Genomic DNA, 27,360 nt, shown 5'->3' on the forward strand with positions numbered 1-27,360 from the left:
CTGTGTGCAGTTTTGGTCTCCAAATTTGAGGAAGGATATTCTTGCTATGGAGGGCGTGCAGCGTAGGTTCACTAGATTAATTCCCGGAATGGCGGGACTGTCGTATGTTGAAAGGCTGGAGCGATTGGGCTTGTCTACACTGGAATTTAGAAGGATGAGGGGGGATCTTATTGAAACATATAAGATAATTAGGGGATTGGACACATTAGAGGCAGGAAACATGTTCCCAATGTTGGGGGAGTCCAGAACAAGGGGCCAGTGTTTAAGAATAAGGGGTAGGCCATTTAGAACGGAGATGAGGAAGAACTTTTTCAGTCAGAGAGTGGTGAAGGTGTGGAATTCTCTGCCTCAGAAGGCAGTGGAGGCCAGTTCGTTGGATGCTTTCAAGAGAGAGCTGGATAGAGCTCTTAAGGATAGCGGAGTGAGGGGGTATGGGGAGAAGGCAGGAACGGGGTACTGATTGAGAGTGATCAGCCATGATCGCATTGAATGGCGGTGCTGGCTCGAAGGGCTGAATGGCCTACTCCTGCACCTATTGTCTATTGTCTATTGACCTGTGCAAAAAAAGTAAACAATGATGCAGCTGCTTCCCACGCCCCAATAATTTCTGCAACATTGGCAAATAAAATATAATTTCTTTGTTAAATTGTTAAAACCAGATTAGATTGGACCACTTAACTGGATTGGTGCCCAAAACCTGTACTGCCGCTACTTTCTAATTTATGTCATAGGATTACATTTGAATGGGACGTGTTTTATAGCAGCTGGAATCTTCTACATGCAGCCCAGTCATTTTCCAATTCGAATCGTCATAATGGAAGCCTTCACCAATAATATATCACACAAAAAGCACAATACACCAAAAAACATGCTATAATTCTTAACTTACAATTTGATAGTTGGATATCCTCGGACTCCAAATTCAGAGGCAACACCTAGGGGGAAAAGAAGTGAGATTATTAAAATTGTTAACGTAGTACATCTAGTTTAAAAATTGCATCTTTTTAAACGTCTAAAATGTTTGAAATTAGAATTTATATTCAACAGCAACTGTCAAGTTGCTTTAGCTACCATCTCTTTAGTTTAATGACACTCAATAGAAGCTGTGCCTTGTTTAATCGCCATTTTATTAAGGTTCTTGATGTATTAAAAAATCTTACACCTTGTATTAAAAGAAAATACACCAGCAATCCAAACAGCTCCAACCACCAACCACATTGTATTGGAGGTTGGAGCTGTTCGGATTGCTGGTGTGTTTTCTTTTAATACAAGGTGTAAGATTTTTTAATACATCAAGATCCTTTAATAAAATGGTGATTAAACAAGGTACAGCTTCTATTGAGTGTCATTAAACTAAAGAGATGATAGCTGAAACAACTCGACAGCTAATGCTGGACATATATTTTTAAAATTGATCTAAATAGAGTCTTGATGGCCATCTTTCTAAAACTACTTAAAGCTAATATCAGCCAAATGCAAATCAAACCCTTTACCAACATCAAGCACAGAATGTTCGACTCAGCAGTTCTAGAGCAAATGTTTTTTTTCTTTTTTGGGGAACCAGCTGGGTATAATAAAACAACTCACTCACACTTGCATTCAAATATGACAAATGCCTCTAATAGACACCTTAGAAGACCGGGCAACTCATTTGTCAAAAAAGTTAATGGGTTGGAATTTTCAAAATCTAAACTCATACATGGGGCATTTTCAAACTGCTAAATGTAAGATAACTATGGTACAAGTCACGCAACCTGGAGGAGAAAGTACAATGTAACCACTGGACTGTGCACGCAGAATACAATTAGTTGAGCTTATAGGATTTGGTATTACAATCCCTACTGTAAACGCCACCTTCTTAATATCTTGAGTGGGGGTAGGGGTAAAGACTTCATTGGGGTCATCAGGTGGGAACCCTCCTTCCTTGGTGTTTCATTGATAGGCCCACGACACCTCCAGAGGGCTCAACAGCGATACCTGGCGTCCCAGGTGCGCTCCCCTCCGTTTTTTACCACAAAGGGGATTTCAAAATATAAATTAGCCATTTCTAGAGGAACAAGGTGATTTCCACAAACATAGCATTTTAAATTTCCTCAGTGCTACAGAACTAATCGACATGAATTCCAGATCAACAAAATTACATTTTCCCCAGAACCCATGCAGAAATTTGCTCAAATTACCATAATATTAAACATGTTTCAAAGTTGACAGGTACCATTCAGCAAGTCAGAGAATGAAAGATCTTTCTACCCTCAAAATCTTTACTCAAGAATCCATTTACAGTAATCCCACGCTGATGGCATTTTTTCCCCATAAACTATCCTAGGTTCTACTCCTCACCCACACACTAGGGGCAATTTACCTAATAACTTGCATGTCATTGGTACATGGGAGGAAACCAGAACATTTGAAAAAACACATTCTCCCCAGAGTTTGAATCAGAGTTGCTGGAGCTCTGGGGCAGCAGTTCTACCAGATGTGTCTCCCAGTTTTACTTTAAAATGTTATGCAAAATTAAGAACAATTTCTTTTCACTTAAGGGCAGATCCATTGGGAGTCGCATGTTTTCATTTTGCTTTGCAGAACATTAAACAATACAATTAGCAGGTGTTACAGTAGCACTACAAAATTCTCTACAATATTATCTCTATGGTTCAAACATGTGGTTGTTATTGCATCCTTGAGTATTCAAACACTTGCACATTTTTAAATGCAATATTTCTCATTAGTTTACAGCAGAGTGAATCAGCATGTATTAATACTCGATACTTTGTTCCATATTTCTCATCTCATGCAATCATTCTCAGGGACAAAACAAAAATGGTGTGATAGCATGAAGTTTAATAACCTCATCATTTGTGATCTTGCATTTCAAAAGCTGTATCCTGTTTATGAATCAGAGGCATGCAAAAGAGAATGATAACAAGCCTTGATGTCAAAATAGGTAATCAAAATTTTATGTAAATTTAAATCAGAAACCAATACATCAGATGAGTAAATATTTAGCTCTCAGACATCTTTGATGTGAAAAACTTTATTTAATGTTGCCAGTTCTTTCCAGCATTAAACTTTTATTAAAGTGAAATTAGTGCTAAACAAAAGGCCTTTTGTCTTTAGGTTTACATTCATAATCCACATTAATGTAAAGGTGGTTAAGGCGGAAAATGGTATGTTGAACTTCAAAGCAAAAGGACTCGTGTACAGGAGCAGGGATGTCTTAATGCTTGCACGTAGCTTGGCAAAAATGCTTACACGTGGCGTGGCATGGCAGGAGTATGGCATTCGGGCCTTCGAGCCAGTTCTTGCTTTTTCCCCATATCCCTTGATCCCTTTAGCCCCAGGAGCTAAATCAAACTCTCTTGAAAACATCCAGTGAATTAGCCTCCCCTGCCATCTGTGGCAGAGAATTCCACACTGCAGGAATGGGCCGATCAATATTTTAAGCCTGTTCTGCCATTCAGAATGGTCAAGGTTCACCCAATCTTAGCCTCAAACACGCTTTGTCATTCAAATCCCATGCAGCTCAAACATTTGCGAAGCTGCGTTGAATATAGTCAACAACTCCCGTTTCTGCGATAAAGAATCCCGATGAGATGTGACCATAAGAAAATTTTGCTCAGTCCATCTGAAAGGATGATCTCTTTTTCTGAAATTATGCTCCTATCACTTTTGCTTGTATTTTGATGAGATCACATTTCATTCTTTCAAATTCACGTTCACAAGTTATAGGATCAGAATTAGGCCTTCGGCCGATCAAGTCTACTCCGCCATTCAATCATGGCTGATCTCTGCCTCCTAATCCCATTTTCCTGCCTTCTCCCCATAACCCTTGACACCCGTTCTAATCAAGAATTTGTCTATCTCTGCCTTAAAAATGTCCGACGGCCTCCATAGCCCTCTGTGGCAATGAGTTCCACAGATACAATACAATACAATACAGAGCTTTATTGTCATTCGATACCGAGATACCGAACGAAATTACATTTCCAGCAGTTACAGAACACAACAAAAAAGAAAAGAACACAAGACACACGACCCCAACACAAACATCCATCACAGTGACTCCAAACACCCCCTCACTGTGATGGAAGGCAACAAAACTTCCACTCTCTTCCCCCACGCCCACGGACAGACAGCTCGATCCCTACCGAGGCGACCGATCCGCACAGCCCCCGCAAGGGGATGGAAGTCCCCACGGCCGAGCCGCACCGGGCTGAAACGTCCCGCGGCCGCACCGGGCGATGGAAGTCGCCGCGGCCGAGCTGCACCGAGCGCTGAAACGTCCCGCGGCCGCATCGGGCGATGGAAGTCCCCACGGCCGAGCCGCACCGGGCGCTGAAACGTCCCGCGGCCGCACCGCGCGATGTTAAGTCCCGCGGTCGCGCCGGGCGATGAAAGGCTCCGCAGCCGCGCCGCGCGATGTTAGGTCCCACGGCCGAGCCGGGCGATGGAAGTCCCCGCGGCCGAGCCGCACCATGTGCTGAAACGTCCTGCGGCCGTACCGGGCGATGGAAGGCCCCGCGACTAAATGAACTACCCTCTGACTAAAGAAGTTCCTCCTCACCTCCTTTCTAAAAGGGAGTCCTTTAATTCTGAGGCTATGACCTCTGGTCCGAGACGCTCACCATTTCCACATTCACTCAATCTATGCCTTTCATTTTTTTGCAAGTTTCAATGAGGTCCCCCCTCAACCTTCTAAACTCCGGCAAGTGGAGGCCCAGTAATGTCAAACGCTCATCATATGTTAACCCACGTATTCCTGGAATCATTCGTGTAAGCCTCTTCTTGACCCACTCCAGAGGCTGCACATCCTTCCTCAGATATGGGGCCCAAATATACTCGCAGTACTCCAAATGCGGCCTCACCACTCACCCGAATTCTTAAGAGTATCAGCCCAATATACTCACCCTCTCTTCATACATCAACCCTTCCATCCCAGAAAATAATCTGGTGAATCTTATCAACTCCAATGCAAGGAGATGTTTTCCTTAAATACAAGATCAAAACTATGCACAATATGCTAGTTGTGGTCTTACCAGTGCTCTGAAGCATCTTCAAAACTTCAGCACTATCAACAAGTAGTTATTTTCCTTGTGTTTTGTTTAGAAAGACATGGAGCAATTATACAACGCAAGAAAGAATAGCACAGTTCACCTGCAAAAATTGTTGCATCCATCTTTCCAACTTTCACGGGAGACCCTATAGAACGCATTTCAGAAGCTACTTCATCCCATATTGGTTCCAATTTCTTGCAGTGGCCACACCAAGGTGCATAAAACTGAAAAGAAAACCACAGCAACAGTTAATAACTGACCCTATAGTCAGGGGGAGGGGAAGAGGGAGAGGGCTGCACCAATGCAGGAGAGGTTTAGGGCCCAACTTGATCTAGTTTCACTTAAAAGTCTGAATGTTTGCGCAAAAGTATATTGCACAGCAATTAACAAATCATCTATTATCAATATGGGAACATTATCAACTATTATATCAACTATTATCAACACAGGAACAGGTCGTTTGGCCCACAAGGTTTGTGGCGAACACACCTAGTTACTCTGATCCCATTTTCTGAATACGATCCATATTCCCTGCGCTTCCATGTGCCTATCCAAAAGCCTCTAAAATGCCAATATCGTATCTGCCTCCACCAACACCCCTGGCAGTGCGCTTCAGACCTCCACCATTTCAAAGAGAAATGTGCTCTGTACATTTCCATCAAACTTTCCCTCGCTCACCTTATAGATATGCCCTCTAATGTTGCACAATTCCACCCTGGGGAAAAAGGTTGTGACTAACTACCTTATCTATACCTGTCATAATTTTATATACTTCTATCAATCCTCTCCCTCAACCTCTGATGTTCCAGAGAACACAATTCAAATCGACCCAACCTTTCCCTGTAGCTAAAACCCTCTGGTCCAAACAATATTCTGGTAAACATCCTCTGCATCCTCTCCAAAGCCTCCATATCTTTTCTGTAATGGGGTGACCAGAACTGCACTCAATACTCAAATGTGGCCTAACCAAAGTCCTATGGAGCTGCATCATGACTTAGACAATAGACAATAGACAATAGGTGCAGGAGTAGGCCATTCAGCCCTTCGAGCCAGCACCGCCATTCAATGCGATCATGGCTGATCACTTCCTGACTCTTACAGTGCCCTCCTTAATGTTTGGGACAAAGATTTATTTATTTGCCTCTGAACTCCACAAATAGAGATTTGTAATTGAAAAAAAAAAAAATCACATGTGGTTAAAGTGCACATTGTCAGATTTTATTAATTTCACCATGAAATTAGAACTTTTACTAATTTCACCATGAAGAAATTAGAGCTGTGTTTATACATAGCAGCCCCCCCCCCCCCCCATATTTCAGGGCACCATAATGCTTGGAGCACATGGTTTCATAGGTCTTTCCAATTGCTCATGTGTGTTTAATTGCCTCCTTAATGCAGGTACAAGAGAGCTCACAGCACGGAGTCTTTCCTCCAGTCTTTCCATCACCTTTGGTCCTCATGTTGATAAACAGCAATAAAAGTTTCCAAAGTTGTGCCAATGAAAGTCAAATAAGCCATTATGAGACTGAGAAACAAGAATAAAACTGTTAGAGATATCAGGCTAACCAAACTCAACCGTTTGTAACATCGTTAAGAAGAAAGAGCACTGGTGAGCTTACTAATCGCAAAGGGACTGGCAGGCCAAGGAAGACCTGCACAGCTGATGACAGAAGAATTCTCTCTATAATAAAGAAAAATCCCCAAACACCTGTCCGACAGATCAGAAACATTCTTCAGAAGTCAGGTGTGGATTTTTCCAATGACCACTGTCGACAGAAAACTTCATGAACAGAAATGCAGAGGCTACACTGCAAGATGCAAACCACTGGTTCGCTGCAAAAATAGGATGACCAGGTTAGTTTGCCAAGAAGTACTTAAAAGAGCAACCACAGTTCTGGAAAAATATCTTGTGGACAGATGAGACGAAGATTAACATATCAGAGTGATGGCAAGAGCAAAGTATGGAGGAGAGAAGGAACTGCTCAAAATCCAAAGTATACCACCTCATTTGTGAAACACAGCGGTGGGGGGTGTTATGGCCTGGGCATGTATGGCTGCTGAAGGTACTGGCTCACTTATCATCATTGATCATACAACTGCTGATGGTGGTAGCATAATGAATTCTGAAGTGTTTCGACACATCCCATCTGCTCAATTTCAAACAAATGGCTCAAAACTCATTGGCTGGCAGTTTATTCTACAGCAAGAAAATGATCCCAAACATACTGCTGAAGCAACAAAGAGTTTTTCAAAGTTAGAAAATGGTCAATTCTTGAGTGGTTAAGTCAATCACCCGATCGGAACCCAATTGAGCATGTGTTTTATATGCTGAAGAGAACTTCTTGTGTATGGCATGCACAGCCTAAAGTTGTAGGTCAAGGGTGGAGATCCAGGCCAGGGCAGCATCAGTTGCTGGGTGGATGGCCTTGATGCCTCATCAAGCCCCAGTGAGCAATTCACGATGTGTGGGATGGTCTGGATATCCGCAGTCACATGCAGGGCTGTCTGTCATCCCCCACTTGTGCAGGTGATGGGCTGTTCTTGCATGGAGGGTGCGGATCCTGTTCAGGGTTAGCCATTGCTTGCGATGGAGATGCTTTCTTCACAGAGAGTGGTGAGTCTGTGGAATTCTCTGCCACAGGTAGTTGAGGCCAGTTTAAGAGGGAGTTAGATGTGGCTCTTGTGGCTAAAGGGATCAGGGGGTATGGAGAGAAGGCAGGTACAGGTTACTGAGCTGGATGATCAGCCATGATCATATTGAATGGCGGTGCAGGCTCGAAGGGCCGCATGGCCTACTCCTGCACCTATTTTCTATGTTTCTAAATCCCAGTGGGTTCACTGTGGGCCTGTGATGACCTCTCCATTGTTGGTGTTGGCATCTTTCCAGGCTCGGCGCCACACAGTCTTGGAGTCAAAGTCTTCCAGGGATTTGGTGAAGACCAGAAGGGTGTGCAGGACTTCAGGCGCATGTTGGGCAGATTGTTCAAGTCAGCATGGATGGGAAGGTCAGGGTTAACCTCGATGATGCACCAATCTTTCAACATCCTCTCCCTTCTGCATGTGCAGTCAGGGGCGATGTGAGAGAGGATAGGGAGCCACTGCAAAGGTGTTGACTTAAGTGTCCCTGTGAGGACCCGCATTGCAGAGTTAAGGACAGTGTCAACTCGTTTGGTGTGGCAACTATTAGCCCAAGCTGTTGAGCAAAACACGGCTGTTGAGTAGACCAAGGCTAAGCTTGCGGTACAGATTGGATCCCCAACTGTTACGTGCAAATTTCCTGATGATGTTGAGCCTTGCTTTCAGTTTATCAGCCACCCTCTTCAGGTGTTCACGATAAGTGAGGGTGCAGTCCAGGGTGACTACTTTCATTTCCATGACATTGCTGTGTCCCAAACATTATGGCGCCCTGAAATGGGGGGACTATGTATGACTGCTGTCATTTCTACATGGTGAAACCAAAATGTGACAATGTGCACTTTAACCACATGTGATTTTCTGTTACAAATCTCAAATTGTGGAGTATAGAAGCAAATAAATAAATGATGGGTCTTTGTCCCAAACATAATGGAGGGCACTGTATATGCAATGTTCCTAGCAATCAAAGCAAGCATACCATACACCTTTACCACCCTATCTACTTGTTCTGCTTCAGTTGCCTATGAACTTAGACTCCAAGATCTTTTTGCACATCCATGCTGTTATGGGTCTTGCTGTTAACTATGCTCTGTCCTTACATTCAACCTCCCAATGTGCACCATTTCACACTTGCTCCGGTTAAACTCCAACCCATTTTTTCGCCCATTTCTGTGGAGAGAGAGAGGGGGGGGGGTCAGTCTGAGAGAGAGAGAGAGAGGGGGGGGGGCCGTGCATATCCTAATGTGTCTTCTGACAGCATTCATCACTGTCTGTAACTCCTCCAATTTTCGTGTTGATAACAAACTTACTCATCAGCCCATCTGCATTTGCATCTAGGTCATTTATTTATATATCAAAAACAGAAGAGGTCCCAGCACAGATCCCTGCAGAAATCCACTGGATACAACCCTCCAACAACCCTATGCCTTCTATAAAAAGCCAGCTTAGATTCCATACAACCAAGTTATCGTCAATCCCATACATCTTAAACTTCTGTATCACAAAATGCTGGAGTAACTCAGCGGGTCAGGCAGCATCTCAGGAGAGAAGGAATGGGTGATGTTTCGGGTCGAGACCCTTCCTCAGACTGAAGATCTTAATCTTCTGGATCAGCCTACCATGACAGACCATATCTAAAGCCTTACCAAAATCTGCATTGAAGGTCAGCTCAAAGTTTCAGGCAGGCATGAAAGTTATTCAATTCATCCTTCAAATTCCAACATTACTACCCAGTGACATACTTATCTCAGTGTCTAGCTCTTGCGGTGTACAACTGAAGTTCAGATTTGACTATTTTGAATGAATTGAGATTCAAGAAATATAAATACAAGACTGTTTATTTAAGGGCAGCATCGGTCAGCAGTAAAAAAACAAAATTATTTCTACTTAAACCAGAAGTTCACATTTTCTAAATTTGTAAAAAGCTTCAACTGCAATGTAGTACTGCTACTTAAATTCTTACTTGCACAGTATTAGACAGTTTAACATGTGATTACTTGCACTAAATGATTTAAAGCTGCTTTGAGGGTATAACAAGCAGGGCTGACAAAAGAGAAACCAGTGGACATATCATGTGCCACACATAAGACCTTCATTTAAGACTAAGGATCATGGAATCGATTAGTGTATTAGAGCTGGTTGTTTAATTGCCAGAAGAGAGATGCAATGGATGTGACTTCACAACACAGCAACTAACCATTTCTAGTCTTATTTATGCTTGGTCTTCACCCATTTCTCTAAAAACAATTGGGTGACAACTGGTAGCTGAAGGCAATTTTTGATCCTTTAGCCAATGATGTTTATAAGTTGAGTGCAATACATTAAAGACTGCTAATAGTACAAAGCTTATTAGGAAAGGAAGCTACAAGGAGGTACAAAGGGGCTGCAAATGGATAAAAAAAACTTCCAATGAAAGGAAAAAAACAAAATTACAATATTACTTCTAAAACCTGGAGGTCCTAAAGTGCATGAGAGCCAATTAAATACTACATAGTTCAGGAAAAAAAGACGAAGATCTTGGCATGTGGAAAGATTAAACTTTGCGCTAAAATACCACACTTCTTAAAAAGCTTGAAGATCAATACATTTTAATATTCAGAGGACCTGGGTAGTCCATGCACACAATTACAAAGTTGAGATGAAGCTGTGACAAGCAATTAAACAATTAGTAAGGCAAATAGCATTATTACTGCAGAGAGCCAGATTGGGGATTTGCAATTATAAAACACATTGTCTTTCTTTCAGGATATCCAAAGTGCTTTGTAAACAGTGATGTACATTTGAGCTGTTGCCATAATTTTAATACATGGAAACATTGCAGGCTATTCAGATACATCAAGGCATCAGAAACAATAATATATTGGGACTATTTTTGATAATTTTGATTTAGTTATAAATACTTGCTTGGATACCTGGATATCTATCGCACATTCTCCTCTTGACACACAGAAATTATTGTACTTTTCTTTTACATCTAGCAGGCATCAAAATAGATAGATAGTACAACAAAGTGCCAGTTTTGATTTTTGTTCCCAAGTCTCTTTAAAGTGATTCAAGTCTACCATCTCTGGTCCCTACCAATTGGGTGACAACTGGTAGCTGAAGGCAATTTTTGATCCTTTAGCCAATGATATATTTACTCAAAGGTAGACGCAAAATGCTGGAGCAACTCAGCGGGTCAGGAGGCATCTCGGGAGAGAAGGAATGGGTGACGTTTCGGTTTGAGACCCTTCTTCAGACTAAAGGGTCTCGACCCAAATCGTCACACATTCCTTCTCTCCCGAGATGATGCCTGACCCGCTGAGTTGTTCCAGCATTTTGCGTCTACCTTAGATTTAAACCAGCATTTACATTTCCTATATATTTTCTCAACCTACATAGGATACAACAATGATTCTATGAATTACTTCCCGAGTTGATAAGAGTTATCCTGTGAGGAGAGAATCTAAATAATTGATAAACATTTTCAGGAGTTTAGGAAAATTGGAGGTGAAATCATTAAAATGCAACCAAAGAATTCTTGAAGCAGGACAGTTAGTGAGAACCCCTGCTTGCGATTGCGGATATCCAGACCAGACCACCCCACACATCGTGACTGACTACTCACTGAGGCTTTTCCCTGGTGACATCAAGGCCATCCACCCAGCAACTGATGCTGCCCTCGATGTCTACCCTTGACTTACAGCTTTAGGCTGTGCACACCACACGCAAGAAGTGAGAAGTTGTTTCAACTGGCTCAGCCAAGCATGCCATATTCTCGATACCGAAGTGAGAATGCATTTCTTCCTTGAAGCCAATGAGAAATACTTAGAATTCATCAGCGAATATGCTCAGTCATTAAAAGAATTTGGGGAAAAAGTGTCAAGGAAATATCATGGGAAAGCAGTTGTTACAGAAGTTCAGCCATAAACTGAGTGAATGGTGGAACATGTTTGGAATGCTAAATTACCTATTTCTGCACCAGCTGCTGATATATCTTGCTTATTGCGGCTCACAATCATTTGGCCAAACAACAATTACCTAAGCATGACTTAAAGGATGGAAAATTGTGATACATCATTAATAGGAAAAGAAAATTGCTTCTGGTGTGAGTTAAAAACCATCCATGCCAATTTTGTCATGTATCTCTCCTTAATGCAACTAAAACCATTTGCAGATATACAATCTGACAACTAAAACATTAAAATGGAATGCTTTCCAACTATAGAGTTGAGCCAAAACATTATGACCATTGACAGGTGAAGTGAATAACATTGATTATCTTGTTGCAATGGCACCTGTCAAGGGGTGGGATATATAGTAGGCAGCAAGTGAACAATGAGTTCTTGAAGTTGATGTGTTGGATGCAGGAGAAATGGGCAGGAGTAAAGACCTGAGTGACTTTAACAAGGGCCAAATTGTTATGGCCAGACGACTAGGTCAGAGCATCTCTGAAATGGCAAGGCTTGTGGGGTGCTCCCGGTCAGCTGTGGCGAGTACCTACCGACAGTGGTTCGAGGAGGGACAAACTACAAACCGGCGACAGGGTGTTGTGCACCCACGGCTCATCGATGTGTGAGGGCTCCAAAGGCAATCCCGTCCGGTCCAAACCGACAGAAGGCCTGCTGTGGCACAAGTCACAGAAAATGTTAATGGTGGTCACAGGTGGAATGTGTCACATCCTGCTGCCTATGGGGCTGCGTAGCCCATGCGTCAGAGTGCCCATGATGACCCCTGTCCACCGTCAAAAGCACTTACATTGGGCACACGAGCGTCGGAACTGGACCTTGGAGCAGTGGAAGGTCGCCTAGTCCGATGAGTCCGTTTTCTTTTAGATCACGTGGATGGCTGTGTACGTGTGCGCCGTTTACCTGGGGAAGTGATGGCACCAGGATGCACTGTGGGTAGACGACAAGTTGGTGGAGGAAGGGTGATGCTCTGGGCAATGTTCTGCTGGGAAACCCTGGGTCCAGCCATTCATGTGGACGCCAATTTGACACGTGTCACCGACCTAAACATCGTTGCAGACCAGGTACCCCCTTCATGGCAATGGTATTCCCTGATGGCAGTGGCCTCTTTCATCAGGATAATGCGCCCTGCCACACTGCACACATTGTTCGGGAATGGTTTGAGGAACATGATGAAGTGTTCACGGTGTTGCCCTGGCCTCCAAATACTCCAGATCCCAATCTGATTGAGCATCCGTGGGATGTGCTGGATCAACAAGTTCGATCCACAGCGGCTCTACCTCGCAACTTACAGGGCTTAAGGATCTGCTGCTAATGTTTTGGTGCCAGATACCACAGGACACCTTCAGGGGTCTTGTTGAGTCCATGCCTTGGCGGGTCAGCGCTGTTTTGGTTGCACACGGAGGACCAACTACATATTTTGCAGGTGGTCATAATATTTTGGCTCATCAGTGTATATCAGTGTTGGACATTTTATTCAGGTAATGATAATCGGAAATGACAGTTTCATTCAAACAAAATAAACACAGGAACGCAAATCAGTATTAGTCACTTGAACAAGAAAGAAATAATTGGGGAAGGGCAGCATCATTTGTTAAAGGCAAATTGAGTAGATCTAACTTGAGAAACTGGGATTGGTCTCCTAGCGAAAGATGAGGTTGAGTGCGGATCTAAGGGAGATACTTACGATGACGGCGGATGCAGGCAGAGTAAAGAAAAACTGATGGCATAAGGATTTAAAAAACAAACAAAAATGGAATGTGCCACTAGTAGAGTTGTGGTTGCTGATTAAATCATGGAATCTAAACAGGGAACCAACCATAAAGTACTCAAAAGAAAACAAATTGCAGAACTGTGGAGAGAAGGTTGTGCTGTGGTGGAAGGGCCAGGCTGAAGAGAAAAAAACGTGGTCAGGAGTGGAACTAGCTGGATTGTTCTTACATGGAGCAAAGGAAGGGCTTGATAAGTTGAGTTTGATAATTTCATAAGTGAATGGTCTCCTCTTGTGTTGTAAACTTTGACACAATAAAACTGACACTGCAGTCTGATTAAATTAACCCAAAAGGTACAAAACTAGCTTTAATTATCTAAAGAAAAGACATTGTTATAAACCAAAATATATTATTTAATGAACAGCTATTGTATTAACAACATTAGTAACCCCCAGCACAACCTGGTTTCTCAGGATTAAACTGAACTACTTGCTGATTGAGAAATGCATGTGTTTTGGGGTTTTTTTAAACACTAATTTTGGAGTAATGGTCTTGAAATAAGCACAAAAAAAGATCATTGAGCTATTAACATTTTGAATGACCTAATCATACATTTTGAACTAAAAATGTCAGTTGCTAAAGATTAAATACCTGCATGGAATAAATAAATTACTAATGCAATATCAAAAGCATATAACAAAAGCATCTGAAATCACAGATTTGGGGAGTGGCAAGAAGGTCACAGAGGATCTGAGAATTTCTTTTCCTCCAGAAAGGGTGGTTGCAATTTGAAGCACACTGCTTGAGCAAATAGTTAATATTCTCACAACATCTAATAAAACAAATTTGGATTATGCTCTTGAATTGTACAGAAGGCTACAGTGCAAGTGCTGGTAAATGGGGTTGCATAGATGGGTTCATGATGGTTGGCATGGACATAGGTCAAATTCTATCCCTGTGAATATGATTCAGTATGTACACTTGTGTAAAATCAGTCAGCAGCAGATTTCTCTTTTAAAACAATAAAAAACCAGCAGGATGTAGTTGGGGTGCAAATATTCTAGTATCATATTGTACAGTAACAAATCAGCAAAATGCAATTTCTTTGTTGACAGTCCTGTGAAGAGACATTTAGTATGTAGGTCACTGACCATTCTAGACTGAAGTAGCTTAGCTCTTGTAGCTCAAAATAACTTCACGCATAGAATGGCAATTATTACACAGTATCTTTGCAATTTATGAGGTGCACCTGCATAAACAACTGAACCTTCCAACTGAAAAACAAGCTGCTCTTAATCTCTAAAGATCACTGACAACTGCAAGCGTTATTTTTGGTGGTAGATTCAGTCAATTAGCTGTAGTGGAAAATTTCTATGAGCATATTGTTCTGCATTTAATTATAAATTTAACAAATGGAAAGAAGTCCATACTTACATCTACCAACCAAATGTCATCTTCTCTATTTTCTTTAAACCTGCAACAAAATCACCATTGTGTCAAATTCAGAATTCCAACATACTATAGTATTCAAGCTGACTTTTTTTGGAAATGAAACTATTCCAGCTTTTAAAACTGAGGTGAGAAGGAACTTTTTCACCCAGAGAGTTGTGAATTTGTGGAATTCTCTGCCACAGAGGGCACTGGAAGCCAAATCAATGGATGGATTTAAGAGAGTTAGATGGAGCTCTAGGGGCGAGTGGAATCAAGGGATATGGAGAGAAGGCAGGCACAGGTTATTGATTGTGGACGATCAGCCATGATCACAATGAATGGCGGTGCTGGCTTGAAGGGCCAAATGGCCTCCTCCTGCACCTATTTTCTATGTTTCTATGTTTATTGATAGAAACTGTAAATACTGCATATATATATATATCTGATAATTGATGCTGACTTGTACTATGAACTGTCAAATATTTATTTGTGAATCTTTAGAGGGATTTTGGTCACTGGAAGCCAAAGAACCATTTCTGTGGCCAAGCTGCACATAGCAAGACTTGCACTTGGTCCTAAAATACACTGGGCCAAATCGTACTTCCCTCTATCTGGCAGTTCTTCAAGGACCACCAGAGACATCGTCCATACAGCTTCAGCTCATCTCTGACCACTTGGCCAACACATTAAATGCAGAAGTCAGAGATATCAGACTTTCTACTCTATTGAGTTTAGGGCCAACATTCAAACTTTTTGCAAAATTGCAGAATCTGAACTGAATGTGTCATGGGATTTACTGATGTACTTTAAAAAAAAATCTGATTAGGGATGATGCAGAATCCTAGGATTAATGCAAGGTTAAATTTTACTTTTACCTGCGTCAGTACAAATTAAAAGCCAAGTAAACAGTTTTATGACCACAATATACTTACTGTGAAATGTCAAGTAAATTATAATCTTTTTAAAGTACAGAGTCATTTTACAGCAGCTCAATTTTCCACTGCACAGCCTGAATCCCACCAAATTCCAATTGGAGCTGAAGTTCAGTTGTTTGAAAAATTCAAGTCTCTGACTTCTGCCCCTGCACTTTGATACGAGTCCAGCCACAAAGTCTACTTTTCCTGAGATTCTTGGAGCTGGATGTGAAACCCCATTGTTTATAATAGGGATTGTACACCAGTCACTGAAAGTTGGCATGCAGGCACAGCAGGCAGTGAAGAAAGCTAATGGCATGTTGGCCTTCATTACGGGGGTTTCAGTAAAGAGGTTGTTCTGCAGTTGTATAGGGCCCTGGTACGACCACATCTGGAGTATTGTGTACAGTTTTGGTCTCCTAATTTGAGGAACGACATCCTTGCTATTGAGGCAGTGCAGTGTAGGTTCACAAGATTTATCCCTGGGATGGCGGGACTGTCATATGAGGAAAGATTGAAAAGACTAGGCTTGTATTCACTAGAGTTTAGAAGAATGAGAGGGGATCTTATAGACATATAAAATTATAAAAGGACTGGACAAGCTAGATGCAGGAAAAATGTTCCCAATGTTGGGGGAGTCCAGAACCATGGGGAGGCAATTTACAACTGAGGTGAGAAGGAACTTTTTCACCCAGTTGTGAATTTGTGGAATTCTCTGCCACGGAGGGCAGTGGAGGCCAAATCACTAGATGAATTTAAGAGAGTTAGAGCTCTGGGGGCTAGTGGAATCAAGGGATATGGGGAGAAGTTGGGCACAGGTTACTGATTGTGGAAGAGCCGAATGGCCTCATCCTGCACCTATTTTCTATGTTTCTATGATTCTAGCCCTCCAGATTAGGAGACAAAGGCAAAGCCAAATTTTATTTAAAAAATGTTAAAGCAGTATTTTAAAAGTAGTTTGTGCTTTTTAACTTCAATTTTTAAAAGCAAATTGACAATTCATATTTAATTTCATCAAAAAACTTCAATATCAATTCAAAACAATTCAGTTTTTCAGCTGGCAAAGCTACAACACAACTCTTGTCAGCTGTAAAAAAAAACCTTTGATAGCATTTAAAGGGCATCGCCTCAAATGTCATTCCGACCTGCCACCAGGCTTAAGTGTACCTAAATGTGCCAAAGAAAAACTGCAGATGGTAATACTGGGCACAGTCTACTCCCTATATTTTTAATCACAGGTCAAATACCATTTCAATGCTTTAGATTTTGTCTTCCTGTACGATATCACGGTGTGAAATAACAGAATGATTATGGCACAGAAGGGAGAAACCTGCTTATTCCATTTTCTCATTTACCAGGTCATTCCTTATTAGCCTGCAAACATCCAATGAGCACCAACACAATTCCCCTTAACTTAGTTTCCATTCCTCTTCCCAGATAGTGATTCCTCAAATCTATAATTGTAATTTTAACACCCGTTCACTCAACATCCCTTTATATCTTTTGCTCAATACTTTAAATCTGCAGTTCTTGAAGCACTAGTCAACATATATAGCTATCTCCTGTTTACTCCAAATGAATCAAGATCTTGTACCTCAGTCATTATCAACAACTTTAGTTAATTTCAACCCTATTTTCTCATTTGTAATATTTTCTTAAATTTGTTGTTTTCTCAAATTTAAATGCAGAATACATTTCATAATCATACTTTACGAGTTTTGCAACATACGTGGAATTTGTTTTGCCATGCAGTCATACCAATAAAAAGTAACAGAATACATAAAATGATTTAACATGAACATCCACCACAGTGACTCCTCCACATTCCTCACTGTGATGGAAGGCAAAAAAAAGTTCGATCTTTTTCCCTTCTTTGTTCTCCTGCGGTCAGGGGCCTCGAGCCTTCTGTTGACAGGATGATCTTGGCTCCCACAGCTGGCGGTCGAGCCCTCCGCATCAGATCGATCAAGCTCCTGCATCAGGGGGAGAATATCAGCTCCCCCGCGCTGGATCTGACCCCGGGTCAGGGCAAGTCGAACATTCTGCGACTTGGAGCATCCCGACATCGATCTCTACCCAAGACCGTGAGCTTCTTGATGGTGAAATCCGCAGGCCGCGGTTGGAGCGTAGATCCCAGGCTCCGATGGCAAGTCCACGGCCCCGCAGTGGGGCTCAAAGTCAGTCTCAAGCAAGGCCTCCAGCTCCATAATGTTAGGCCGCAGAGCAGCCAGAGATATGATCCGGAAAACAATCGCATCTCCAGCAAGAGATTGAAAAAGGTTTCCCCCCGACCTCCCCCACCCCACCCACACATAAAACAAACCAGAGAACATTAACACATACTTTTAAAACACACTAAAAATAACAAAAAGGACAAGACAGACCGTTGGCGAGGCTGCCATCGCTGACAGCGCCATCCGGTAAGAAATATTTCAGGGATGAATAATTCCAAACGCAAAGTTGGACTGGAAAAGCTGGATTTATTCTGAATGGAATAAAAAAGGTGTCATTATTGCAAGTTTAAATTGACCCAACAGCAATGTGTACCTAGTGCAATTTGATATAACACAAATAGTCCCAATAGCTCTTCTTTCACTTCCATTCAAGGAACTCAGCAACCCCTCCGCATGTGGTAGAGGTTCACATGCACCTCTTTCAACCTCATCTACTGCATTCGGTGCTACCAGACTCACCATTGCAAAGGAAACCACAAGTGTAGACTTTGCTTAGGTTTATATATTGGAAAGGAACTGCAGATACTGGTTATACACCGAAGATACACACAAAATGCTGGAATAACTCAGCAGGACAGGCAACATATCTGGAGAGAAGGAATGGGTGACGTTTGCGATCTGAAGAAGGGTCTCGATCCAAAATGTCACCCATTCCTTCTATCCAGAGATGTTGCCGGTCCCACTGTCTTGTTTCGGTTTATTGTCACATGTACAGCAAAAAGCTTTGTTGTGCATGTTATACAAACAGATCAGATATACCATACATAAATGCAATGTCAAACTCAAGTACAATAGAAAGAACAAAGGGGAAAATACAGCGTGAAGAATATAGTCCTCATCTTTGTAGTGCAGCAATTCCATAGATAAACGCCAATGTCCACAACGGGACAGAGGTGAATCGGACAGTACCCTATCTTTTGAAAGGACCTTTCCAAAGTTTGAGAACAGAGAAAGCTGTTCCCGAGTCCAGTGAAGTATGCTTTCAAGATTCTGTAGTCGACTGTTTCACCAAACACTTTTGCGCTCTGTCCCCCACGGCCTGCTGGAGTTCCTGGTTGCTAACCATTTTAACTCCCCTTTCTATTTCTATACCAACCTTGTCCTTTACCCTCTCCATTGGCAGATGGAGGCCGCTCACAAACTGGAAGACCTGCACCTCATATCCCAGTGTAGAGAATATTTACAAGGATATTGTCAGGTCTGGAGGGCCTGGGCATTTGTGAGATGTTGGATAGACATTAATCCATGGAACGCAGGATTCTGAGGGGAGTAGATCTTATAGAGGTGTATAAAAATAATGAGGGGAATAGACAGTGAATCCAGAGAGAACTAGATGGCATGTTAGGGTGAAAGTTGAAGATTTTGTGGAAATCCGAGGCGCAACTTATTCACACAGAGGGTGGTGGATATCTGTAACAAACTGACAGTAGTCGTCGTAGAGGTAGGTACAATAACACCATTGAAAATACATTTGGAAAGGTACATGGATAGAGAAGTTTTAGAGGGATATGGGACAAATGGGACTAGCTTTGATAGGAATTCTTGGTTTGTATAGATGTTTGTTCCCTTGCTGTATTACTTTACTCTGAGGGATGCTACATTTATGTAGATACAGTTTCGATACACAATAAACAAAAGTCCAACTATTCTTTCACATAAACTTAAATGATCTCAGGTTATTATTTAAGAGCAAGAGGGGAATTCTCCAAGTATATTAGCCAACTTTTAACTGCTATTTTTGGGTTCTTGCATTATAGTAATAGGCTGCTCGGCCTATTATGTATGACTGTATGCCAAAGGTGTTAAAAGTTCATTGTAAAGCTTAGTAACTAATCGTGCAAAAACCATTGATAAACTATCGTCAACTAAACTTCAGCATTTCTGCTGGATTTGAATTTAAACCTTTCCCTGGGCCCCTGGCCCACAGTTAACAAACCGTGACTGTATCATCTTAGCTAAGTCAAGGGCAGCTTCAAACAAAAAATGTATCATCCTTATCTTCCGTTTCTACTTTTTCAATTTCTCAACACTGTCAGAGTTCCTCAATGAAGAAATCTTCACTACCTGTCCTTATCCCTGCTCTTCAGTTCAGCCCTCATGGCAATGCACCACCTCCCAAATTTCAGCCATTTACAACCATTAAAATATCTGCAGTCCATAGAAACATATCCATATTCTAACTTATGCTATTCCTTTTTGATATCACCTGTACTCAATAACCAGTCTGAGTACAGATACAATGAAAATTCTTGCTTACAGCAACATTATGGGCACAGAGATTCAAACAAACACACACAAAAAAAACCCTATTAATTACACCAAATTGCTTAAATGATGGAAAAAAGAAACTAGCAATATTATGGTTTAAACATTCTCATTTTCACATCCATCTATGGTTTTAATTCTCCCCAAATCAATTTTTTTTTTCATTTGTCCATCATTGGTTGCCATGTCTAATGGCTACTTGGGACAGAAGGCTACCTGGGACAGAGTTCTCTCCCTAAACTTTGATCTTTGTTGCATCTTTGGATATTTCTTGAAATTAAACTTTTGATCACTTCATTTGTATCTTCTTGGGCATCAAATTTAGATTGTTATGTTAAAACTTCTCTAAAGGATATTTTAAGATATTTAAAGCAGTACATAAGTGCAAATACTTGCTGTTCATATCTGTTAACCAAATACCCCAAATTAACATTTCAAATGTAGAGTCATTACCTCAAATGTTTGAAGTCAAACTTATATCAAAAAAAGTTAACCCAATATTTTTTTATTTCTTTGTTGTTCCTGATTTAATTCTATTTTATCGCCTTTTGTTTCTTACTACTCAAATTTTATTAAAATGTATTGCTGGCTCTGCTGTTCTTTAAGGACCAAAAATCCATTGGCCTCACCACACTATGAGCAATTCACACTTCCAAAGGTTGCGCTGTAATGCCCTTTTAGATTGATTTTTATTAAACAATGAATGCAGTGAACAAACCATACATCAAAATAAAATAATAGATAAAATATATATTGGTGCCCAAGATGAGCGAGGTGCCATGCCTCAATGATTAGTGGAATTTGCGTCCATTTTGACAGTGCTTTGCAGTTGGCTATGATGCACATCAACTTCCGCCTTAGTAAAGTTCTGGACCCACTACAATTTGCCTACTGCCACAATAGATCAACCGTAGATGCAATCTCTCGCGATTTGCACAGAACCAATGGGACAATAACAGCTACGTGTTCAACACCATCTCCCCATCTGAATACGTCATCAAACTCGGGGAACTGGGTCTCTGCTTGTCCCTTGACATGCACATAATTAGATCCCAATCAGTACGAATTGGCATCAACACAATAAATGGCAGGCCCTTGGGAAGTTTTGTAGAGCAGGAGGATCTAAGAGTACATGTATTTAGTTCCCTGAAAGTGGCATCACAGATAGATAGGGTGGTCAAGGCAGCTTTTGGTATACTTTCCTTCAGCAGTCACGGTATTGAGTTATAAGTTAGAACATTATGTCACATTTGTACAAGATTTTGGTGAGGCCACATTTGGAATAGTGTGTTCAGATTTGGTCACCCTGCTATGGGTAGGATGTCATTAAGCTGGAAAGAGCACAGAGATTTACAAAGATATTGCCAGGATTTGAGGGGTTGAGCCATCGGTGAAATTGGCCAGGCTAGGAGTTTATTCCTTGGAATGCAGGAGGTCAAGGGGTGGTCTTACAGAGGTGCAAGACCAACTAGCTTATTGTCAACTTCAGGAAGCAAAAGTAGAGGATCCATCAACCTGTCTTCATTAACGGGACAGCATTAGAAAGATTCATTGGCATCAAGTCCCTGTGCGTGCATATCTCTGAAGATCTGTCCTGGTCTAGCACTTTGATGCAAGCACAATGCAAGTTTATGATCACCTCTATTTGCTCAGAAGATTAAGATTCAGCATCTTGCAAATGATCTATTGAATCTTACAGGTGCATGTTAGAGCATATGACTGGTTGCATCACGGCCTGGTTCAGTAACTCAAAGCCCAAGTACCTGGCGGTAGACGTTGCCCATACGTTTATAACTATCATACTTTTATACCTGTAAGCAGTTCTCAAATTTGAAAAATGAACGCCAAAGTAACAAATGTGTTTTACAGGTAGTTCTGATATAACACATCTTTCTATGCTTAATTTGGATTTTATACGATTGCTGGATTTGGGAACACTATTTGCATAATACGGGCCAAATTAAAGGTATGAAAGATAGACACAAAATGTTGGAGTAATTCAGCAGGTCAGGGAGCATCTCTGGAGAAAATGGATGCGACTTTGAGTCTGCACCCTTCTTCAGACTGATTGTAGTGCGGGTGGGGGAGGCGGATACTGGAAGCAAGAAAGACCAGGACAAATTAAGACCGTCAACAGATGATCTCAGGCAGGGTGGTTCCTTGATAGGCCAATTGCTGGCTAGGGACAGTGTGATCCCAAGAGGGATACATTGTTGCGAACTGTGAAGGTAATGTGATTTTGATCGGTAGAAGTTATTTTGGAAATTGACAAGCGGAAAAAATCCTCCCCTGGAAAAAGTTTTGGAACAAAAAACTTTCCGTGTAACCTTCCCGCACTAATCAAATTACATTCTGTACAACAACTTAGTACTAACTCCTCCTAGTTCTGAATTGAAGATCATTGTCCCAAAAACCCAACTATATATTTCTCCTTACTGATGTTGTCTGACGTATTTTCAGCTTTAGTTTAGAGATAGTGTTGAAACTCTCACCAACGATCACCCGCACACTAGTTGTATGTTATCCCAGTTTTGCATCCACTTCTTACACACTTGGGGAAATTTACAGAAACCAATTAACCTACAAACTCACACGGATAAGAGCATCCGGAGAAAACCCATATGGTCATGGAGAATATGCAAACTCAGGATCAAACCTGGGTCTCAGGTGCTGTGCGGCAGCAGTTATACTGCTGCGCCACTGCAGTGTTTAGCCTTTATTTTATAACCATAATCTGCAGGTTTCTTTTCATGACTTCCTGTTTTGCAACATGGTTTCCTTTAAGAATTACATTTTAGAGTACAATTTCCACCATGAAAACCTTCTAGCAATTTATAAATACAGAGGAGGTTAAATTCCATGTCAAGTTATTTACTTCAGATAATGGATATTCACAACACAAGGTATATGAAGAACTAATGAAAAGTCTGACAGAAATAATTCTTCCACAGAAGCCCTTACCCATGAGTCTACTTTGCTTTCATTGTTGCAATGCACATGGGACATCCTAAATCAACATTGATTCTGTTTTCTTTGTTTCAACAGCTGAACCAATCAGTGTAGTGCTGGTGGTTTACACTGGATGCTGAGAGTTTGTCAACCATGACAAATTATTTTCTTTATACTTTTATCCAGTGTGAAGTCATAGCCCCATTTAAATGACCCACACTTAATCCACTGCCAGTTTAGGAGAGTTACACGTGGTAATTTATTAGATTACCCTGCAAAGTATTTTTACATTATTGGGAACATAAACAATGGAAAATTAAGTTCCACGACAGCTTTGTACACATTTACAACATTTTCACAGAACCACAGAGGTATCACAGAAGTGAGAAAAGTCCTGCTTCAGATCACTGAATCAGGATTGTATCCTCATTCCCAGCTCTTCTGCCAAATTTAGTCATCTTTAATAATTTCATTAGACAATAGTATTTGAATGTGTAGGAAATAAACATAATAGCATTTGAATGTTCTTTCCCCCAAAATTAGAGATGTGGGTCCAGACAATTTATGACAGCACATTATCAGAAGCGTTATATAAATTACACCCTATTTAAAATCTAAAATAAAAACTAAATATACGCAAGTAAATTATCTAAATCTTACCATTCATTATAACATGGAAGTAAATCCACATAACTTCTTCAAACTAATATCCTTTGAGACATGCATGATGGTAACCATTTTCTAACCCTACTTTTGTCCTGTACAAATTTGCTTTTGCAATTACTGCTCTTTCATATTGAATATTAGGCTGCTTGTCCTTTATGTGACTTTACTTCCTCCCCCCCAAAAAAATTGTGGGTGTTTATAATAGCATTGAGGTTACTTAACTGCCTCCCCTTTCCCTCCCAAAAATAATAATGTTTACTCCATATGCTGAAGGAGTTCATGTGTGTGACTGCAAGAGTAGGATTCTGTCGTTATCACTGTATTCAAATATGTTCAGAAGTGCAATGATTTGATTAACAGTAGGTCACACTTTCACAACAGATCAATTATCTTCTACAGCCCCATATTTTTCCAAGTCATTTATGAGTATTCAGTAAAACAAATTCAATGAACTTTTTACCTTAAAGTCAAAAATTGCAGATGCTGAAAATCTGATGAATGACAATTAACCTGAAACATTAATTCTGCTTATTTTGCCACAAATGCAACCCGAACATGACAATTTCAAGCTCTTTGCATAAACTGTATGCAGTGGGCTAATCTAATACAAAAACAATGAGATTATCCTATCATTTTCACTTAGTTCAATGTGGGATCTTGCTCCCACATCTCCAATGACTTCAAAACTAAAAGTACAGTAAAGCTCCAATCATCCAGCATCTTCATGGATTTGGTCATACCACACAGAATTTCTTTATGCTACTCATATCCCTTGCACCTCACTAGTCTCTTCCCAATCAGAACATACTATACACACCAATTTCCATCTTCCAATTGTTCTTAAGCACAATGGATCTTAACTCAGCAGAACGTCATATTTCTTCAATGTTTTATTTTGGAAAGTCCACTTCGAAAATGCCTATTTTATTCTCCATGTCTTAGGACAGTCTTTGTTTGCCCCAGGGATTTCCAACAATGTAATCATTTACTATGAACATTGTCTCTTAACTTTCAAGTTTCCAAACTTAGTTTTATTAAATTAACATTTGGTGCAATTCTACTAAAGAATGAGTATACGCAGAAACGTTTGGCAAAGCAACATTACTCAGTTTGCTGAACAGTTTAACTGCTATCAATTGACTACTGCAAGCTTATATATTTTTAAATGGGAATAAATGATTTGTTTGCTTGAATAATATGAAATTGATTGCTTATTTCCAGTAAAGACAAAGTAAATTTGTACAATATGAACAAAATTATTTGCAGTCATTTTTAAACTATAGAGCATTAACGTAGTTTACAATCAACCACAAGAATAAATAACAACTTTACTCATGCAATTGTATCTTTATTTTACAAAAAAGATATTTAAAATGAAGTTTATATGTCTACAAAATCAACATAATCACTGACATACCAAAAGCTGCCTCTAACTGTTTATATCTGTTTTATCAACAAAATCCATTCAAAAATAAATTCTTTAAACTTAACCAGAACTTAACCAGAAATAACATTACAGAAACATAACCATGTATCAATATGTTAGTCGCTACCAAAGGTGATGAGGAACTGCAGTCCTCACTAACAAATAAATGACGTTTACATTTGTTACAAAATGTATATGTGACTATATTAATTTTGCAGATTTGTTCCATTAACACAAACTGCCTTATTCAAATAACCTGCATTAAGGTTGACATAAAAAGATAACTAACATTTAAAATGAACCGACTTAGGTCAAAGTTAATGAACTCCTCTGAGAGTTATTTGCCTTTATCAAGCTGGTAGGAATTTTTAGCTCCCTGTGGAACATTATTTACGGAATGTTTTCCAACACCATGGCCGCGTTATGAATTTCATATAGCTTTAGGAAAAATACCCACAATGCTTATTTTGGAGTTTGCATCATCATTTTATTCATTTAACCATAGGCTAATTCTGCATTCTTCCCAACCTACATTAAAAGATAAATTAACGTGCCTGGATTTAATTAACATTTAACAAAATATACATTGCATCTTAGATAGGATGCTTATGGTTAGGACTGTTTCAAATCAAACATTTATATCCTATAATCTAGGAATCCGTATACTTTTATATCGTGTCCAACAGAGACGTGACAGACAATAATTACTGACGACTTACGAGTCATCCAAATCTATTGCAAAGGAAGACACCACAGCGGTCCGGAAGACAGCAACTGCAACAGAAAAGAGAAAAAAAACATACTACTAATCAAAGTCACTGAGGAAACTGATGAATCGTTTTGTTTTGTCATTTTCTCCCTTTGAAACCTGAAGACAGTTCATAATTCAGGAAGCACAGAGCGGTCAGCAGTGCTCACTCACCTCCACACACCAGCAGCACAAGTCGCGTCGCCGCCGCCGCCATTTTGCTTATGGAGCTGAGCCTCGTTCTATCGCGCAGGCGTACAATCACCTGTCGCTGTCATGGAGACGCGGCCTGTTACTGAGGCTTAAATGTGGGTGTTTATATGTTTTTCCTATTCTAAAACGTATCATCGTTTTTCTTTTAAAGTATTTATTCTTTTAAAGTATTTTAGAAATTGTCTGCATTGAAATAGTTAACCTGCAAAAGTGAGGCAACTCCGGACTGTGACTGTGATTAAGTCTCGACACTTTGGAGACTTTAGTTTGCGGTGGAACCTATTCTGTTTTGATGGGCAGTGAACTTCTTACCTTCGTTTTTTTTCGACCTGACTTCCATGTGAACTTGTGTAAGAAGGAACTGCAGATGCTGTTTTAAACCGAAGATAGACACAAAAAGCTGGAGTAACTCAGCGGGACAGGCAGCTTCTCTGGAGAGAATGAATGTGATTGCTGTCCTGCCTGAAAGCTTACAGCTGCCAGCTTATGACTAATTACCTTATGGCCCATTCAACCACAGGAGTGATGCAAAGGGAGACGAGAAGATCTTGGACTCAGCGGGTCAGGCAGCATCTCAGGAGAACAAACAAACTGAACGTTTTGAGTCGGGATCCTTCTTTATTATTTATTATTATTATTAAGCCTTTATTGTCATTGTACTTAGAGATACAACGAAATCAGGAGAGCTACTCCTGATCGGTGCAACCAAAACAAGTTAAAACAAGTTAAAAACACATCCAATACGCCATTTTTTAAATGCTTAAAGTAGTAAATGAATATATATTTATCACACCTAGGTAGAATATTGCACTTGGGAGAATATTACACTTTAAAATGTAATAAATACTTTAAAGGAAATGGAAAAAAAAAGAAATATTTGCTGAGTGCTCTGTTTTTATGGTGGAATGGATGACAGCATTTCTCATGTCGTGTGAATATTTGAGGAATTTAGAGTTCTGATGACCCTGGGAAGGAAACTGTTCGTGAGTCTGTTTGTCTGGCGTTTGATGCACCTGTAACGCCTACCATAGGGCAGGAGGTTGAACAGGAACTGTCCAGGATGGGAGGGGTCTTTGATTATTTTCCTGGCACTGCAGAGACACCGAGAGCTGGAGATGTCTTCCAGGGAAGGCAGAGGGCAGCCGATGATTTTCTGGGCAGTTCTGA

At 40.6% G+C, this 27,360-nt stretch overlaps 1 protein-coding gene across 4 annotated transcripts in view; it reads right to left on the reverse strand.

Moving 5' to 3' along the window:
* Window positions 1-26,217, reverse strand: part of tmx3b (thioredoxin related transmembrane protein 3b) — a 91,550-nt gene extending 65,333 nt beyond the window's left edge. The window contains exons 1-5 of one of the 4 annotated variants that reach the window (XM_078397802.1): window positions 26,155-26,217; window positions 25,952-26,006; window positions 14,782-14,821; window positions 5,155-5,278; window positions 890-935 (exon numbers count right to left, since the gene is read on the reverse strand). In XM_078397802.1, coding sequence (XP_078253928.1) covers window positions 890-935; window positions 5,155-5,278; window positions 14,782-14,821; window positions 25,952-26,006; window positions 26,155-26,197 — 308 coding nt within the window. In that variant the 5' untranslated portion in view covers window positions 26,198-26,217. The remainder of the gene's footprint in view (window positions 1-889; window positions 936-5,154; window positions 5,279-14,781; window positions 14,822-25,951; window positions 26,007-26,154) is intronic. The other 3 variants (XM_078397801.1, XM_078397804.1, XM_078397803.1) reach the window with 3 other exon arrangements.
* Between the last annotated feature and the right edge of the window lie 1,143 nt (window positions 26,218-27,360).

Source organism: Rhinoraja longicauda, chromosome 4, assembly GCF_053455715.1.
Source record: "Rhinoraja longicauda isolate Sanriku21f chromosome 4, sRhiLon1.1, whole genome shotgun sequence".
In the NCBI taxonomy this organism is placed as follows: domain Eukaryota; kingdom Metazoa; phylum Chordata; class Chondrichthyes; order Rajiformes; family Arhynchobatidae; genus Rhinoraja; species Rhinoraja longicauda.